This window comes from Trichechus manatus, unplaced genomic scaffold (assembly GCF_000243295.1).
Source record: "Trichechus manatus latirostris isolate Lorelei unplaced genomic scaffold, TriManLat1.0 scaffold00063, whole genome shotgun sequence".
Lineage (NCBI taxonomy): Eukaryota > Metazoa > Chordata > Mammalia > Sirenia > Trichechidae > Trichechus > Trichechus manatus.
This window is the reverse complement of record NW_004443999.1, coordinates 178,041-197,284: the sequence shown is the minus strand read 5'-3', so window position 1 is coordinate 197,284 and position 19,244 is coordinate 178,041. Positions and strand designations below refer to the sequence as shown.

At 43.4% G+C, this 19,244-nt stretch overlaps 1 protein-coding gene across 1 annotated transcript in view; it reads left to right on the top strand.

Moving 5' to 3' along the window:
• The window catches only part of MYO5B (myosin VB), a gene marked incomplete at its 3' end in the record, with an annotated part of 218,200 nt that overhangs the window by 56,899 nt on the left and 142,057 nt on the right, over positions 1–19,244 (top strand). The window contains exons 5-7 of the mRNA XM_023733930.1: positions 7,979–8,122; positions 9,704–9,785; positions 16,601–16,708. Coding sequence (XP_023589698.1) covers positions 7,979–8,122; positions 9,704–9,785; positions 16,601–16,708 — 334 coding nt within the window. The remainder of the gene's footprint in view (positions 1–7,978; positions 8,123–9,703; positions 9,786–16,600; positions 16,709–19,244) is intronic.

Below are 19,244 nucleotides of genomic sequence, written 5' to 3'. Positions count from 1 at the left end.
TAATGGATGGTTTTACTATAATTTGTTTGAGGTATGATGAATTGCTTTTATATGGCCATTCTAGCCTTGTAACTCCCACCTAATGATTGGGTAGGACTATGCAAATAAGGTGTTTGTGGCCAACCAAATGGATTGGACAGCTTGCTGCTGATGCAAATATGGTGCATGGCACCCTTATGGGAGTGGAACCATGCAAACAAAGTATATGGAACCCTTACAAAGGGATTGGTCACTTTTGCCATCCCACTAGGCTTAAAATGAGCCATCCCAGAGGCAGAAAAGGGGGGCCTCATACCACCAAGAAGAAGAGATAACAGCAGAGCGTGTCTTTTGGACCTGGGGTCCCTGTGCTAAGGACCTCCTAGACCCAGGAGACAGAGAGCTGTATCACCAGATATGGCACAAGGCAGCGAGAAGCGGCAGCAAAGAAATGGCAGCAGCAGAACCAGGAGACCAGTGTGAGACAGCACAGTGGGCTTCCTGGCCCACGAAGCAAGGTGGTTGCAGCAGATGTGCTAACCCACAGAGTGAGAGAGCTGAACGCCTTTGGGCAGGAGGCTTCCTGGCAGAGTGGGATGCCTCTGGGCACTTGTCAGAGGAGTTAGGCTTGCCCACCCATGGAGCGAGATAGCTGAGCGCCTTTGGGCCAAGGCTTGCTGGTGGAGTAGGGTGCCTCTGAGCACTTATTGACAGCTAAAGAGCTTTCTAACACTTGCCCAAGTAGGGCAGAGGCCAGGCCGAGGGCCAGAGAGAGGCCTGTCTGCGAGCACAGCTGAGAAGAGGCTGTCCTGATTGAAGAATTGTATCCTGAGTCGTCCCTGATCCTGAATTGTAACCTATTACTTCCGTAATAAACCCCATAGCTGTGAGTTCTGTATAGCCATTGCAATGAATTATCAAATCCAGCAGAGAAGTAGAGAGTGCCATGGGAGGGATGGCTGGCGTTGGAATTGGTAAAAAGGTTGGAGGGTGGAGGTATGTCTGACCTCCACCTCATAGCAATCAACCTTGGGTTGTTGATCTTGATTCTCTCTCCTTCTCCTTGTGAAGTTAGATGAGGAGATTGACACTGCCACCATGCCATTTTTACATTGTTTAATCCTCTACTGTCAAACATTTAGTTGGTAGCCAATTATTTTCACAAGGTTAATTCTTAGCCCCAAGTTTCACGACCTGGCTGTGGCCCCTGTGCAGAAGGTGTTCAAAGACCATGGCCTTGACCTCCCCTGGACCATCTACCGTGCCTATATTGAGACAGCTAAGAAAGCACTCTACAATTAGCATCACATTTCCACCTCAAATGTGACTGAAGCCAGGCTTTCAGCTGGTTTGCTTTGCTCCTGGGTTTCAAAAATCAATTAGTCTTTTAGGCAGTAAGATTTCAAAGACACAGTATCTTTGCTTTCAGAAATAGAACAAGTAGTTATTCTGGACAAAATAAAGAAGGGAAGAAACCTGTTTGATCTCTGGTGATGGGACAAAGAACTTGCTAATCAAGATGAGAATTTAGTGAAGGCAGATCACCACATTACTAAACATGTATGAGACACTGGTGGCATGCTTTTTCAATTACAGTGGTCTGAAATTATCTACTGTTTGCAGTGTCCATTGTGGCCTGAGTAGGCTGGTAGACTGCAGGGAGACAGGGCACTTTGGCAAGGGAGAGCAACACTATTATGCTTTGAATCGTGTCCCCTAAAAATATGTGTTGTAAATCCTAACTTCTGTGCCTGCGGTTATAATCTCATTTGGGAATGAGTTGTCTTTGTTATATTAATGACAGGATGAGTATAGGGTGTGTCTTAAATCTCTCTTTTTTGAGATATAAAAGAGATTAAACAAGCAAATGAGAGAAGTAGAGATGAGGGAAGAGAGATGCCAAGACACATGAAGATCTCCCAGGAGCAGAAACTCAAAAAGAGACAAGGATCTTCCTCCAGAGCCGACAGAGAGGGAAATCCTTCACCTAGACCCAGCGCCTTGAATTCAGACTTCTAGCCTCCTAACTGTGTGAGAAAATAGATTTCTGTTTGTTAAAGCCATCCACTTGTGGTATTTCTGTTATAGCAGCACTAGGTAAACAAGACACCCACACACAAAAATACACGTGAGGTGGTCCAGTTGCTTAGGTCTAAGGAGAAGGGGAGTATGCATGAAGCAGCCCAAGATTATGAGATGTTGTTAAATAAGTGCTACAGTGGTTTGGGGTCAAAACATTAATTTTCTACATTGTGCAAATTGGTACAGTACTTTAAAAACTGTGGGTAAGGCCTTAGGGCTCGTTCTGTCCAATGTAGATTTAGCCATCATAGTGGCTGTCCCTCAAGCTGTTATTAAGTGTTATATTTGAGAGGAATCTTGGATACAATCACAGAAAGGAAGAACTGCAGCCAGGAAGAACCCTGGGTGGAATTAGAGTTGTTGCCAAGCAGGGAAAGAGACTTTTGCATCGCTAACATCTGAAAACCCAACCTCTCGGAGATTTCGAGTCTAGCTGGGCCCTTGTATCAGGAAGCTCAGTTTTGTGGCTCTTTGGAGGTTTATAACCAACACAAGGCATGTCTTAATCAAGTGACAGCTGATTACTGATTACCCTGTCCCTGTCCTGGGGAAGGATTGCACCTCCCAACAAGCAGTCAGTTATGGTCATGTCATCATCTCATTATTTCCCCAGCTCAGCCACTGCAGACGCCTCCCGGGGAGACCAGGCGTCCAGGGCAATCGGAGGAGGCAGAATTCCCAGTGGGCTGCACTAAGTGGCAGTTGTGTGAATTAAAGGCGACTTGAGGATGGATTGGGCTTGGCTAGGGTGGATTGGGGTGATTTATCATCAACGTCAGCACTCCCTGACCCCATTCTGTTTAAGAGCTTGTCAGCATCCTGGGAGTGATTTGTTCACCAGTCTGCACTGATTAAAAGCACATTGGTAATCAAGAGACTGTTAAAGCAGGGACAGAGCCCAAGTCCAGGCCAGAGGAGTCATGCAGCTTCTTGGAGTGACTGGAGCCTGTGGGCATGCAACTCTGGGAGCCACAGAGACACCCCCCCATCCTGGAGCAAGAAAGAGGGGGTGGGGTACAGCGAGCAAAAGCAATAGAAACTAAGACCAGAGATGTCATTTTCAGGATTTGAGTTTTGTTTTGTTTAAGGCAAAGAAATAAGAAGACCTGCAGTTATTAGCCCGTTCATATACGAATCTAAGAATCTGCCCCCCAAAGTACCTTAAATGATCTTATCTCCTCTTGTTTTCTTTCATATACAACTCTGACCATTTCACACTTGTCCGTTCTCTAATAAACTCCGTCCCTTTGCCCATGCTGTATTCATGAATGTAACCCTGTCCCCTGCTCCTTTCTGACAGGTAAAATTCTACTCGCCCTTTAAGATCTACCTCAGTTTTTCACTTCTTAAAGCCTTTCCTATTCTGCTAGGCATGGTTAATTGTTCCCTTCTCTGTGTTTCCGTACTGCTTGGTACATGCTTCATTTTTGTACAGTCCCAACTATATAGAAATTGTGTGTGCCAGTCCATTTTTGCTTTACTGTGTATTCATGTACGCATAACAACAAAGAAGGGTGTTCTGATATGTCCTATATAAATGGTTTTATATTTCATCCACCATTCTGTAACTTGCTTTTCAGTCAACATTTTAAAAAAATTTATCCATGAACTATGCTTTAGTTCATTTATTTTAATAAATGAACTCTATAATACACCATTTATGAATATATCTGTTCCCCCTACTGATGACTATTTTGGTTGTATTTCTTTGTTGTTGTTAAATAGATTGCTGCATTAGACAGTCTTGTGCACATCTGTTCATGCACTTAAGTGAGAGTTTGTCTAGGTAATATATAGAGGTAGAATTATTAGGTGAGTTCATGTTCAGTTCTACTAGATATGACAAGTTCTTCAGAATGGTTGCTCCAGTCTGCATTTGAACCAGCAGTGTATGAGAGTTCCTGTTTCCTCACATCCTCACCATTATTTCACAGTACCAATGTTCTTAGTTATTGCTACTCTGGTGGGCTGTCGTGTTAGTCTGCATTTCCCTGATTACCACTGAGGCTAAGTATTTTTTCTTAAATGTTTATTGACTATGTGAGTTTCTTCTTTGAATTCCTGTTCATATCGTTTGCCTATTTTTCAGTATTTTAACTACTTTCATCCCATCTGTTGGACTTACAGACTTGGTGAAGTTCAGAGCCTGGGTTTTTATCATCTGTAACAACTGGACTTGCTTTCCTCATGCATAACAATGTTTCCTCAGTTTGTGGCAATCAAGAAAATCCAAACCAAAAACAAACCCATTGCTGAATCTAGCAAGGGTTTAAAAGATGACAAACTACATATAAACCTCCCTTCCATCCGCCACACACAAATTGGCAATTTTTCATACCCAGAGTAGAGCTTAAGGGCTTGATAGACACAAGCAACCTCTTCCTGTTGTGGGTCCCAATGTACTATAAAGTACTTTTAGATTCATTATCTCACTGCTCAAAGCAGCCTAGTGAGCTAAGGGGGATGGGTCTTTCAGCAGTGATCTTTAGACCCTGGGCAAGGTTTCCCTAAGCTATCACAAGAAGCAATCTCAGGTATGGTAAAGGGTCTTGTTCCCATTTTACAAATTAAGAAACTGAGGTTCAGAGAAGGGACTAGACTAGCCTCACTTGCAGTATGCTAGTGGCAGAGCGGGAGCTGGCATCTGCTTGATAAATTGTCGAGGTAGGTATTCCATTTAATGATTTTCAGAGGGAATTGGAGTTTTCGTATATTGTCCGTTCTATCATATGTTAAAATGAACAATGATGATGCTTTCTTGCATCTACATTTACCACTTTACAAATATTTTTGAATGCCTACCATATGCTGGGCACTGGGGTAGGCTGGCAATGCAAGCTGAAGATGTACAGTCCCTGGTCTTGTGGAGACAGATGGTGATTGCACACAGGGTAAGGGAAACGAGGAGAAGTGCAGGGCCCAAAGAAAGCACATGACAGACAGGAGGAGCCCCCCTAGCCTGAGGGCTCAGGGAGGACCTTTCTGAAGAAGTAGGTTTAAGCTGAGACCTAAGGAAGAAGAGTCAGCTAGGTGAGCAGAGCCATGGGAACAGTGTTCCCAGCAGAGAGGGAACAACATATGTGAAACCTGGGTGGGGGCAGGGAGAATAAAGGACTTTTGAGAAAGAAAAAGGAGTTCAAGAGAGTTAGAGGCTGGAGACCAAGGGTGAAAGTGATAAGAGGCAAGGCCGGGCTGATCCTGCAGGGCCTTGTAAGCCACACCAAAGATTTGAAACTTGACCTTAGAGGGCAGTGGATGCTGTTGAAGCATTTTACCCAAGGGAATATCATAATTCAGGTTTACATTTTAGAAGAATCACCCTGGCGGGTGAGTGGAGAATTGACAGTAGGAGATGAGTAGTAGCAGGGAGACCAGTTCAGAGGCTGTTGTGGCTGTCCAGGAAGGAGATGATGGTGACTGGGGCTGAGGCTATGGCAGTAGGGCAGAGAGAAGTGGGAAGTTGGGCAGCACATGTAAGATGTTACACCAGATAGACTTGGAAGGTGAGTGGATATGGAGAATGCAGACCAATCCGGGCTAAACAGCTTCCTTGGACAGAATGAGGCTGAGATATTTTTGTGAACGGATGGTTGAATGACTCAAGGCCTCCTCTTACTCCTCTCCAAAACAGGAACAGTGGTAGTTTTCCTATTGAGGTGCTTAAGAGGACATTTTCATGAGCATTAGTGATAGGTCAACTCTTGACATTTTAAGCAACTCTGCTTCCAAAAAATCAGCCATTGAAAACCCTATAGAGCACAGTTCTACTGTGACATGCGTGTAGTCGCCATGAGTCAGTCAATTCAGTATTACTGTTTTGTCTAATTTAATTTTAGCTGTTAGCCTTGTTAATAATAAATGCCTGATGACTATTATGTAGTTTTGGGATGTCAGGCAACACTGATAGTTCTGTTGCTTGGATTTGGCTGTGCAGGGGTAGAAGGTGAGTTGGGATTTTAAATTTCCTTTCAACTTCTTTATGCCTCAGATTTCCTGAATAACTGAGAAGTTATAGTGGATATTTTTTAAATATCCTAAAAATGGAGACGTGAAGGGGATTAAAATATTTATATATGTATTACCAATTTATTAGCAATGTGATGTTTTATAGAAAGTAAATATTTATGCATCAAAGCCGGTCATTTAGCCACTCATTTTTTAAATTATCATCTAATGTTTTGAACTATGCCCTTGCAGCTGTGTAAGAAATGATAGCAATAAGATGTACACAAGAAAAAAGGATCTTCTGGTAACTGATATGGCATATATAATTTTGCGACAACAGCAGCAACAACCAAAAAATATATGTGCAGATATATATATGTATGTATGTATACAGATACGTATATAGGTGTGTATATGTAGGTGTGTCTGTATGTATATTCATATATGTGTATACATGCATATATATAGTAAAACACACACGGGGCACTGTTGTGCATACTTTTTAGATGTAACCAAACACCTTCAGGATTGTTTTCTGGGTTTGAAGGCTTACGACCATAGTCTCATGGGATAACTCGGTCAGTTGTCATAATATAGTTCATAAAGTTTCTGTTCTGCATCGTATTCTGATGAGTAGTGTCTGGGATTTTAAAAGCTTGCAAGCAACCATCTAAGATAGAACACAACTGTTGGTCTCTAAGAGATAGAAGGAAACCCAAGATTCAGAGAAGAAGCTAGTCTGTAGGACTATCTGCACAAACCACGGCCTCATCTACCCTGAGACCAGAAGAACTAGATGGTGCCCAGCTACTGCTACTGATTGTTCTGATCAGGGCTACAATAGATGGATTCTGATAAAATGGGAGAAGAATGTGGAACAGAACCTCAAATTCTTAAAAAATCCAAATTTACTTGAGTGGTTGAGACCAGAGGACTACTTGAGACTGTTGCCCTGAGATATTCTTTAAAACTTGAACTGAAACTATCCCCTGAGGTCACCTTTTAGCTAAATAACAGATTGACTTACAAAATAAAGAATAGCACCAGTGAGTACTGCACTCACTTATAAAATCATCTATATGAGATCAAATGGTCAATAATTACTTAAGAAAGATGAGAAGATAAGGGGACAGGGAAGTTAGATTACTGGACGTGGAACAACCAGAACAGAAACAATGAGAATGTTTGTGCATTGTGAAGAATAAAACCAATGTCACTGAACAATTTGTGTAAAAATTGTTGCATGGGAACTTAATCTGCTGTGTAAACTTTTACCAGAAACACAATAAATTATTATTTTAAAATAGTAATAATAAAATCAAAAAATGAAAGGGGGAAAAAACAAATGGTGCCAAGGGGGTGATGGCTTCCTGATTTGTCCTAGTGATGAGATGTGGAAGGTGTGTCAGTCTGTGATCTGTTTCTAGGAAGTACCATTGATTAGCTGGAAATAACATTTGACTGCATAGTAATGGAGTCCTGATCCAGTGGATTAAACACATGAGGGTTTATTTTTCTCAGAAAATTCAGAGCTAGTGGGTACTGACATTGGCTTAGTGGCTCAAGGATATCAGAGCTGAGTTCTCTGTGATTCTCTAGGCCTTTCCTTCATGATTGCTACAGAGGTGGCCATTACCTGCACATTCCAGGTAAGAAGAAGGAAGGAGAGAGGAAGGATAATACAGTGCATCTTCCAGCTGAGTTAGTCCCCTTTAAAGAGTGTATCCATCAATTCCTTATTTCATTGGCCGTCCTTATGAGTAAAGGAGGCTGGAAAATGAAGCTTGCTTGCTTGCTTTTTTTTTTTTTTTTTTTAAGTCTCAGGGCATTGTTATCCCAATAACAGAGGGGTTCTGTAAGGAAGGAAGGGGGAGAGAATAGAGACTAGGTGTGCAACTGATAGATGCTTCCACAAACATACAGTCCCCAAATAAAGTCCCCCCTTTTTTGTACACATTTTTGTTCCGCGCAGGCCATTGGAAATGCTAAAACCACTCGTAATGACAACAGCAGTCGCTTTGGAAAGTACATTCAGATTGGCTTTGATAAAAGGTACCACATCATTGGGGCCAACATGAGGACCTACCTGTTGGAAAAGTCCAGAGTGGTCTTTCAGGTGAGTGGTGTGAGTTGGGCCTTTTTGAAGGTTTTCCCACGGATAATGCCCTCACTTTCTCCCTCCCCCACTTCCTATGCCCAAATTGCATCTCATCTTCTGAGACTGGAACAGGATGTACTTGTTCTTTTGGTTTTCTTTCATCCAGAAATATTCATTCAAATAATATAGGCATTGGACCACAAAAAAATATTTTATCCAGCCTTGTTTAAGTGGAGTATTCTGTTTAGATTTAATCAACAAACATACGTTGAATTCCTGTTAAGTGCTGGCTCTGTGCTACACACCGAATATACAGTAATGGATAGGACAGTCCTTTTCCTCATGGAGTTTGAAGTCTTAAGATCAGGGGAATGTCATAGATAATAGAGCCTGTGGGTTTCAGCTTTTGCCAAGAACCTTACTTGGTAGTTTATTTAAAAAAGAAAAAAAAAAATGCCTTGCCACCTACTTAGTTTCCTTTTTCAAATAAATGGAGTTCCTGCTTCTCACCTGACCTGATTCTTCATTGCTGTCTATCCTCTGTGCTTACCTCCTACCGCTCCTTCCCAACTACTCTCTTGGCCTCTCTTCGACCCTCTTCTCAGCCCTGGGTGATGGTCATTGCAGCTCACAATTCCAGAACAGTCCTCCTCCAGAGGTTGGCTCCCTGTTGACCTCCCATCACTGAACTAAGATTATGGCCATGTCTGGTCTGCCCCACACTCGTTCTTCCCTTGAGTTTAATGGTTTTCTGGTCCTCACAGTTCAGCTGCCTTCAGAGGTGATATCAGAATCGCTGTTTGTTTCTCTGTGACTCCTGTCTCCACACTGATGCTTAGTAAATAAGAAATTTTTTAGCCCGCTTTATTCTTTTTTTTTTTTTTCTTTTTTACTCCGGCTTTCTCTCTTCTTCAAAGGTTTGGTGACAGCCCCAAGTCCTCCGCTCACTGCAGCAAAGGGGACAGCCTGCTCTGCTGGGTGCAGTTTGGGTGGGCTGATCGAGGTTCTGGCCAGACTCTTCCTGAGCAAACCCTTGATCTCTGCTCTTCCTCCTCCTCCGCCCTCTTTGCTTAGTCCTCCTGGACACCCCTAACCACTTAGCCATTTTAAGGCATGTCTAGCTGCACGTGTCCACTATAAGTCCTGTCTCGGCCCTGAGCCTTTCCCGACTGCTCCAGCATGACTTGATAGTCAAGGGAGTGTAGTCTTACTTGGTTCCAAGCCTCTCAAAGGAGAAAAGGAGCTTACAGCAGGGAAATTACAGAAAATAAATACAGAAAATCTGCATGAGTACTTGTTGATTGACCCACCATTTGTGGAATAGCAATGACGTTCTATATAGAAGGAAAAATAAAACACCTTGTTTGCATAAGTCTATTTCAAGAGGTAGAAATCCTCAGGTTGGAAGAAGGACCCATAATAGTGAATGAAAAATCTGGATGAGGGAGTTTTGCAAGGTGGTTAGAGGGGTGGAGGAAAACAACAGGAAAAGCAGGCTCTGCCTCCACCACCTGAAGCACCTTGGGATTAAAATGGGGGAGGGGATGATCTTGAAGGTCACTGCCCTAATAGAACTGCTTAACCTTTCTCCTCCTTCAGGCAGACGATGAGCGGAATTACCACATCTTTTACCAGCTCTGTGCTGCTGCCAGTGTTCCGGAATTTAAGGAGCTTGCCCTAAGTGAGTAAGCAGGTGTATGCCAGTCCTCTGGGTGGGCTGCTGCAGCGGGTGGTGCAGGTGGAGGTTCTGCTCAAAGCCCTCAGTCGTGGGTTCGTCTCAGCTCTTCCTGGAACGTGGGCACGCCACCTAGATCTCTCTGAACCTTGGCTCCCCAATTAATAAAACAGGGTTAATGATTCCCAGGCCATCTGCCACAGAAAACGTTTGATGGGATAAGAGGCAGGGGGTGGAAGAGTATTCTGCAGAGCATAAAAGACTTTGCATGCATTATGATTTTGAAAGACATGTTTTTCCCTTTAGGCATCATAAGAAATGTGTTCTTACCATGAGGATCTAGAGATTTATCTAATACACATCACTTAATTGTGACTGACATGTTTTGTGTCCTAGTTAAGGACTGGGACAACCAAAAACAAAGAAGGAAGGTAATAGAGATAGTGCAGGGATAAAGGAGGGCTGGCTGGAGAGGCGTATGGGTAAACACAGGCATTGCCACAGAAAATAGCGGGCACTTAGAATAGTGCAGCTCTGGACTGCTGAGCATTAGCCAGCTAACAGTGCTGTCTCATCTCCCCTGAACAGGCCGGGAACCTCATAGCACCCCTATACTTGAGCACTGGAGGGAAGGAAATGGAGCTACCAAAGGGACTCTAATTGGGGCACCGGGATGAGTCACCTTGTTGTTCACATCAGATAGAAAGGCGGCCTTTCAGTGGGTCAGCATCTCCCTTTGTTTCCTCTAATGCCCTTTGCTGAGGAGTGTTAGCAAGCTTAACTTATCTTGAGGCTGTTGACATGGAGCCAGTAGAGTTGAGAGCCCCAGGGCAAAGCAAGTATAGCAAGCAGGCCTTAGTTCTTAACATCATACCGATACAGCACCTTGCCTTGGGGCCTGGAGCGTGTTTCCCCGTCTGTGTGAGGGGGCTTAATCATGGAGCATTGACTGACACCTGCTGCTAAGACCTCAAAGCCTGCTCTATCACGGGTGTGTGATGAGGGAAGCTGGAGGCCGAGCATCCTGTCCCTGGCCGGCCCGAATGGAAGGGCTGGATATCTAGACAGAGGTTGGCTGGTCTTTGTGTGACTGTGAGAAAAACAGACTTTTGAGACTTTGCTCTCCCTCACCCAAATCCTAGACATCTTAAAGGCCCAGTACTAGACCCACCTCTGACCACTCCAGCCTGTGCTGTCAGTAGTTAAGATACATCAAGTGGTTCGAACACAGGTCTGCCCTCTTCATTCTCTACTTTATTGCTTACGAATTCCTATAGCATTTAGTGCCTGCACCATGCAGTTCAGCATTTGTTCCTCTGTTTGTCAGAATTTTCTAAGGCCATGTTAAGCTCTGGGGATGCAGCATTGAATAAAACAGGTGTGGTTCATGCCCTCACTTAGCTTACAGACAATAATTACAATTCAGGGTGATAGGGCTATGCTGAATGAAACATAGTGGAGGCAGGTCAGAGGTTCCCATAGGGAGTAATACTTAAATTGGAGTCTGTTTTATTTATCTCATGCTGCTATAACAGAAAAACCACAAGTGGGTGGCTTTAACAAACAAATTTATTTTCGAACAGTTTAAGGGGCTAGATGTCCGAATTCAGGGCACTGGCTCTAGAGGAAGGCTTTCTCTCAAGTGGGCTCTACGGTAAGGTCCTTGTCTCTTTTCAGCTTCTGTTTCTTGGGTCCTTGGAGATCTCATGTGGTGTGGCATCTGTCTTCCCTCATCTGTACTTGCTTGCTTAATCTGCTCTTTTAGATCTCAAAAGAGATTGATTTAAGACATACCTTACGTTAATACTGCCTCATTAACATAACAAAGAAAGCCCATTTCCAAATGGGATTGTAACCACAGGTGTAACCTGTTGCCATCAAGTCAATTTGACTCATAGTGACCCTATAGGACAGAGTAGAACTGCCTCATAGGGTTTCCAAGGAGTGCCTGGTGGATTTGAACTGCCAACCTTTTGGTTAGCAGCCATAGCTCTTAACTGCTACACCACCAGGGTTTCCAACCACACGGATAGGGGTTAGGATTTACAACACATACTTTGGGGTGGCACAGTTCAGTCTATAACAGACCCCAAAGGAGAAAGCTCTGGATGACATAAAATGCGGTTTTGTACTGTTCTCTAGATGTTCAATACTTGTAAGTCTGATTCTTCCCAGCAAAATTGCAAACCTCTCAAGGACAAGGAGTGGATGTTAACTGCTAAGCAGAGCAGGGAAAGAGCAGTCCTTGGTGGTGAGGAGCGCCCTGAGCCGGGGGCTTGTGGCTCTGCTGTTGGTGTACAGCCACAAGTGGCTGGGAAGACAGGCCACAGAAAGGGCCACTGCCATCCTCCTCTTTCCTTCCCAGAGTGGGGGTGGAGGCCCAGGTGGGCCTTTCAGGGTAAACGTGTGGAAGGTGGGATTTTATTTATAAGGTGAGTTTTATAGGAAAGGTACAAATCTGGCAAGACTCATCGGGCTATACTTGGACGATTTTGTTTCAGATGTAACTTTAAGGTAGTAGGCTAGAAGTCCTCCACTTGCCTGGGTGTACTGAGGTGAAAAAGGACTTTTCCTTATATGCCTCTTTGAGTTACAAACTCCTTGGGCCTCCAACTGGAGCAGTTGAAAACTATCTAGTTTAATCAATTTCTTGTACTCTTTTACCTGCATGTCCCTTCCAGAGCATCTAGGTGTGAAATGAAGAGCCTTTGATAAGCTCTTGTGCCCTAGCGGGAGGCTGTCTTTGGCCTGTGGGTGAATTGGTTGTGAACCCTGAAGCTTAGAGTTCTGTTCCACTGGTGACTCTAGACGAGTAGCTGGAAACATCAAATAAATGAAGGCCTAGCCGGTGGCTCTAAGTAGATATTTAGACCTGCCTTGCATCCTTCCCCCTCATCTTCACCTACATGCTGTTTAAATACACAGAAGCCTCTGCAAGACCCCTTGGCCCAGCATGAGTTTTGTGCCTTTTTCCTTTGAGTGGAGGGAGTAGATTGGCATCCAGGCATATCCACACTCCTCCTCTGCCCCATCACTGTGGCATTCAAAATGACCTCCTGATGAATGAAAATTAAAAAATAAGTCTAAAGGCTAACTTGTTAGAATATGAATAAACAATTGTAAAAACCATACAGGTGTAATGGGCTCATTTTCCCTTAAATACAGCTTTAGGTACGAAGGCATAAATACCCGTTGTTCTTTTTCACTTACACAGGTGTATTGATACAGTTTTATAAGTAAACCAACCTCTCTGGCCTTGCATAGGTCAAAGTATAGCCGCCTCAGGTGGAACACAAGCCCATGACCTTGGCTTTGACAGTCCAGAGCGCTGATCACAGGGTTTGCTCCCCTGTGTGGTCTGTACAGTCTGATCCAAGAAGTTGCTCTCGGATACAGTGGTTAGTGAAGGCTTCATGGGCCTGATGGGAGAGGTGAGATCTGTCAGGCAAAGAAGGTGGAGAAGACTGACTACATCCTATTCATGTCTTACCAAAAGGGTCTGGAGAGGGATGTTAGCAGAGTTTGCTGGAGACCTTAAATCAGATGGAAAGGAGCTGGTGATTTTGATTGGGTTCACATCATTAAATAGAGAATGTTGCTTACTGACCCAGGTGGCCCCTACAGTGATTGAGTCTCAGCCTGAAGGAGGTAACCAGCTGGGTCTGCATTTGGGAGCTGGAAGCAGGGAAGGTGCAGTGATCTGACTGAACACCAGGCAGAGAGGCCCTGGCTGTTGACAATGAAGGGTCTTTGATAGATGCTGAAAATTCCTTCTTTGCTTCCAGATGGAAGTCTAATTTCTCCCTTAGGGGTCTTGTGTGGCTATCTTTCTGTTGTGTTTGGCTGACACTTTTGATATTAAGTTGTTGTTAGTTGCCGTTGAATCGGCTCTGACTCATGGCAACCTTATGGATGACAGAAGGAAATGTTGCCCAGTCCTGTGCCATCCTCATGATCGTTTGAGTCCATTGTTGTGGCTGTTGTGTCAATCCATTTTACTGAGGGTTTCCCTTGTTTTCATTGGCCCTCTACTTTACCAAATGTGATGTGCTTTTCTACGATTGGTCTTTCCTGATGACATGTCCAGAGTAAGCGAGCCAAAGTTTTGCCATCCTTGTTTCTAAGGAACATTCTGGTTGTATTTCTTCTAAGACTGATTTGTTCATTCTTCTGACAGTCCATTGTGTATTCAGTATTCTTCACCAACACCACAGTTCGAATGCGTCATTTCTTCTTCTGCATTCTTTTTTCATTGTCAAGCTTTCGGATATATATGGAGCAATTGAAAAGACAATGGCTTGGGTCAGGTACACATTAGTCTGAGTTGTGTTTATGGTGGCAAAGTCATGTGATTTCATAAACAATCATCTCCACAATAGGGTGATCAAGTAATGGGCTTCCAAACCTCGCAAAACCTTGGGTAAACCAGGGCACCATGTTAAAGCCTTATATTTCTCAGTCTGGCTGTCTGAAAAAATGGGAATAAATAATATATTCACTCTTCCTCATGTAGACACTGTAAAATCACCAAATTAGGTACTTTGAAAAGTTGAGTGTAAAGGGAAAAAAAGAAATTACGCTTTTATTAAGCCTTTGAAACTGCTATATTGCTCTCTGCCAGAGCTTGCAGAGTAATTAGATATGAAAGAATTAAATATGCTATCTTAGCTTTCTGCACAGCTGCTAAATGATGAGGGTACCAGAGGCACCATCTGCCACGTGGCAGGGTGCGGGTGGCAGAGCCCCCAGACCCCATAGTGAGGCTCTTCAAGATGCAACAAAACCTTAGTTTTGAAGATGTGTAAAGGTCATCGTGATAAATGTTTTCCAAAAATTTGTCAAAGAGGCTGGCTATGAAAAAAGCCATTGAGATCACAACTGCATGTTACAAGTGGAACCAAAAGTTACATGCTGTAGGTAGCTGTGGATGGCTGTTCAGGTTCTTAGCCATGGTATTTAAGAATTCTTCATTGCCTCAAGTGTGGCATGCAACATTTTGGAAGGAAAAATCAAGAACTGGTCATGAAGACAGATGAATAGAAGCAAGTGAAAATAATATTTTATTTGACATTGATAACCTTATCTCACAATAATAAATTATGTAGAAAATTTTGACTACTTACTATTTTATTTGCTGGACAATAAAGCCTGTTTTCTTTAAAATATAAAAATAAATAAATACGCTGTCTTACACCAAGATGTAATGTGATTTTCTTCATAAAAATTCAAAATTCACCTCCCCTATGGCTACGAGTGCGCACAGGGCTGAAGTCCTTCCTCTCCCAGTTCAAGCCTTGTCCTCCAATCATGAAGGTATGTTTAAAGTATGTTTAAGGCTTCCTCAAGGAAGCCTTCCCTCATAAAATACAGCTGATATTCTGATTATTCATTCCCATGGGCAGTGTGCTTGGTGTTAAGGGCCCAGGCTGTGCAGAGTCACACTGGAGTTTAGAGCTGAGTTCTGCCACTTCCTAGCTGGCCCGGGCAATGTGTGCTTAGTAGGCTGGAGGAATTGGTGAACTTCAATATACCTTGGTGCATAGGATGCAAGGTGGAGGGTAGAGCTGATGAATGACAGTAAGGAAACCAATGCATATGGAAGGTAGAGATGGGAAGAGACAGCATAAGGCATGAGTCTGGAGTGGCAAGAGGAGGCCACTTTACATAGCATCCAGGAGACTATTCTTGAGGGCAGTGGAGGCAGAAGGGATCTCTAAAGGACTTTAAGCAGAAGAGTGGTATCATCAGAGTTACGAACACTTTGGAGGTGGATTTGAAGGAACAGGAGCAAAGGCAGGGAGACCAATTTAGGAGTGGAGTCTTCTGCAACCATCCTCAGGCAACAAATGCAGAAGATTGGACCCAGGGAACTGAAAATCAGGATGGAAAAATGAAGAACTCAAGAAATTCTTAGATCAAATTGGGAGGATCAGGTGTGGAAGGAGGAGTGGGAATTGCAATGAAGTTGTATCCTAAGCACATTTAACTTTTGTGCATTCATCCATACATGTTCAGGTCAAGAGAAGATAATTTTACCCATGTTTTCAAGGGTAATTTTGATTATGTGCAGTTGTTGCCTTGAATGTTGACTTCTGAGCCCAGGCCCCCCACAAGAGCCGGTTCTGCTATCCTCCCTGTAGCCATAGATACTGCCCTTTGCTACAGTTGCCTCTGAATTCTAAGACACAGCCTGAGCCCCTCCTTTCCATCCATCCCAAAGGCTGTTAGCAAAGACTGAAGAGGAATTAAGCCGGGGGATGAGAGCACACATGTGAGGGTCTTAACCTGCATTCGTGCATGTACTTCAACACTTCAGGTGTGCCCCGACTGTGTAGAAAAAGAAACAACCAAGCAAAAAACACATGGTGTCCAGATTTCTATGACTTGTCAAATGAGGTTATCAGACTAGTATTATCCAAGATCATGGAAATCTGTGATTCTAGGGTGGGTATACATTTTACTTGTGTTTATCAGATCCTATTTTAAAACAAGTCTATAGAGAATCCTATTGTAAATTGAACTAGTCCATGACTTATCTTGTACATTAACGTGTTTTTCACATACCGGTTTTATATAAATACGGCAACACATTCTGTCAGTGTAGTTTTATTTTCTGTCTTGTATTATTCAGTCGTCTTCTCTCCCATTTGCCATTGTGGACAAAGAGGATATTTTGAAGGATCCCACTTATGGCTAGGAATAAAATTTGGTATGGGATCAGCATGCTAAGGAAGCAGAAATCCTCACGGGTCATTATCTGCAAGAAAACCAAGGGATGAAGCTTTCTTTCTGATGACTTATGCCTTCCTTGCCTACCACAGCATGTGCCGAGGACTTTTTCTATACATCCCAGGGAGGAGACACGTCCATCGAGGGTATAGATGATGCTGAAGACTTTGAGAAGACTCGACAAGCCTTCACCCTTCTCGGTAAGGAGCTTCTGGATGGGGGAAACAGGCTTGAAGGATTGACTTCATGGAGACTAGGAAGGCAAGACGGTGTCGCGCTGTGCTTGCCAGTCTTCACGAGCTTATGAGGATTCCCTCTTGCCCTTGGTGAATGTCTTCTTAACTCTCTTTTCCATCCAAACTGTCAGACCCCAAAGCTTTAGGTTCAGAGCTTTGTTGGCTTTTCTTTAAGGGTTTGAGAGTTAGTCTTCAGGTACTACAGAGTGTCCCTTTTCACTCCCTCAGGCCATTGAAGCCAAAGGAGGAAAACCAAGCGTAGCCATGTCTGTCCATGCTGTGGTGTGGATTTAGAGAAATTGTGCTCTAGCAAAAAGAACACTCCATCGGGACCGAGGCACTGATGTACCACAGTCATGGGATCAGAGTTTTAAGCAGACTGTAAAAGTCTGATAGCTTTGTGACACATACGGGTGTTATTTCTGTTAACTTGGTTTCCGTGTGGAATTCTCAAAACAACAAGATCCCTTTTCAGGAGAAGAAGGGGAGAGTAGAACTCGAGAAAACCTCCCCCCCTCCTCTGCGAATTTTGGGGAGGAAGAGCCCTAAGTGGTATGGTAGATGGTGAGCGTTTCTTACCTGAGAAAATGAAGTAATAAATTCCTGGAACCTGCAGCAGAAAAAAGATTTGGGAAGTCAGCCTAAAACCCAAGAAGTGGCTCAGAAATTAGACCCTTGTGTTTTTCCCGGCCCCTTCCCTGACAGAGACAGACGTTTGGCTTCTGGGCCATGTGATTAACCCAGAGCGGCATTTCTTAGCTTCTTTTGTGGCAGTCAGGGAAGTTTAATGTCCAAGTAAAACATGGCCAAACAGGATATGCTGTAGTCTCTGTGTAGGGATTGGGAGAGCATGGCTTGAAGGAACAGCTGGAGCTCATGTTTGAGGTTGCTGGGATCTACAATGAATAATGATAATTATGGAATATCAGAACTAGGAAGGGAAATGTCTTTCTGCTGTTGTCTCCTTGCAAAGTCATTCTAGCACCCTCTATTGATGAAGCTTGAATTCTATTAGCTGGCAAAGGAAGTGTTTACACGATCCAGCTCCACTATTCACAAAGCAGAGCAAAGAAGGGTGGATTTGAAGCTGAGAAATGATAAATTGATTTAACTGGCATTCCTGACATCCCTAGCCCCAGCATTACATACCTGTTTTATTCTCCAGAGTTGGTAAGCAGGTGTAGAGGAGACTTGATGTTGAGCAGGACAGCATTCTGCCCAGCTTGTCAGAGAAAGGAGAAGGCCCATGTGGCTGACCCTATAATACAAGTGTGAGCAGTGAGTGTAAGCTGATATAGGGAGAAGGTGGCTCCCTGTAAGCCTCTAAGGAGACTGGGTACTTTAATTCTCAAAGCAAATGGCATTTGTAAAATAGATTATTTTAGTAAGACTTTTCTTGCCTACTCTTTAATAAACATGTCCATTCTTTTACTCAAGGGGTTGGCAAACTTTTTCTTAAAGGACAAGATAGTAAACGTTTTAGGCTTTGTGGGCCATAGGGTTTCTGTTGCAATTACTTAACTCTGCCATTGTAGCACAAAAGTGGCCACAGACAAAATGTAAACAAACGGGTGTGACTTTGTTCTAATAAAATTTTATTTACAAAAGCAGCCTGTAAGCCAGGGGCTAGAGGTTGCTGACCCTTGTTTTACTCCTTTGATTTTATTGTTTGTTTTATTTTGGTTTTTTGCTTCCCATTATGAGGTATTGCTTATTCAGAGAGGTATTGCTTATTCAGAGAATCCCGTATTAACAAGGACTTTGTCTGGTCAGTGCACTGCAGGGATCCTTAACTATTGTTAGGATGCAATATTCATTCAATACCTACTACTTAAATTCCTACCATGACGGGGGCGGGGGGCGGGGGAGGGTTAGATCTTTGGAATTAGCAAAGCATTGCTTTGTAAGAATGAGTGAAGGAGAGAGATAAGTCGCTGCCTAAGTGGTATATGGAGACTTGCTGGCACAGTGCTTAAAAGCTCAGCTGCTGACCAAAAGGTTGGCAGTTTGAATCCATCAGCCGCTCCTTGGAAACCTTCTGGGGCAGTTCTACTCTGTCCTGTAGGGTCGCTGTAAGTTGGAATTGACTTGACGGCAGTGGGCTTTTTGGTTTAAGTGGTATATCGCCCTTGACTTTTTAGCATCCCAGCACCCACTTTTAATGGGACTCACTTGAGAGTCAGGACACTCTAAGATCTGATCAATGGCAAGCAAAGCCCAGCGTTTTACTCCCTACAAGGGTACACAACTTCCTGTCTTGTCCTAGGTACTAGTCTCTGGCTGTAACCTGTCTTCCTTCACCAGTCTTATTTGGTTACATTGAACAAGAATATATGCCTAAATTCTTTGTCCTCTGGCTATTTTTTTGGATTATTAAAATTCAATAAAAAGTTGAAGAAAAGAATGGGCTAAAACCAGGTATTTTAACGATGCATATATTTACGTAGATATTTGCAAGGACTTGCAGTCTGTGTAACAGCCATTAATTCAGCCATTCCAT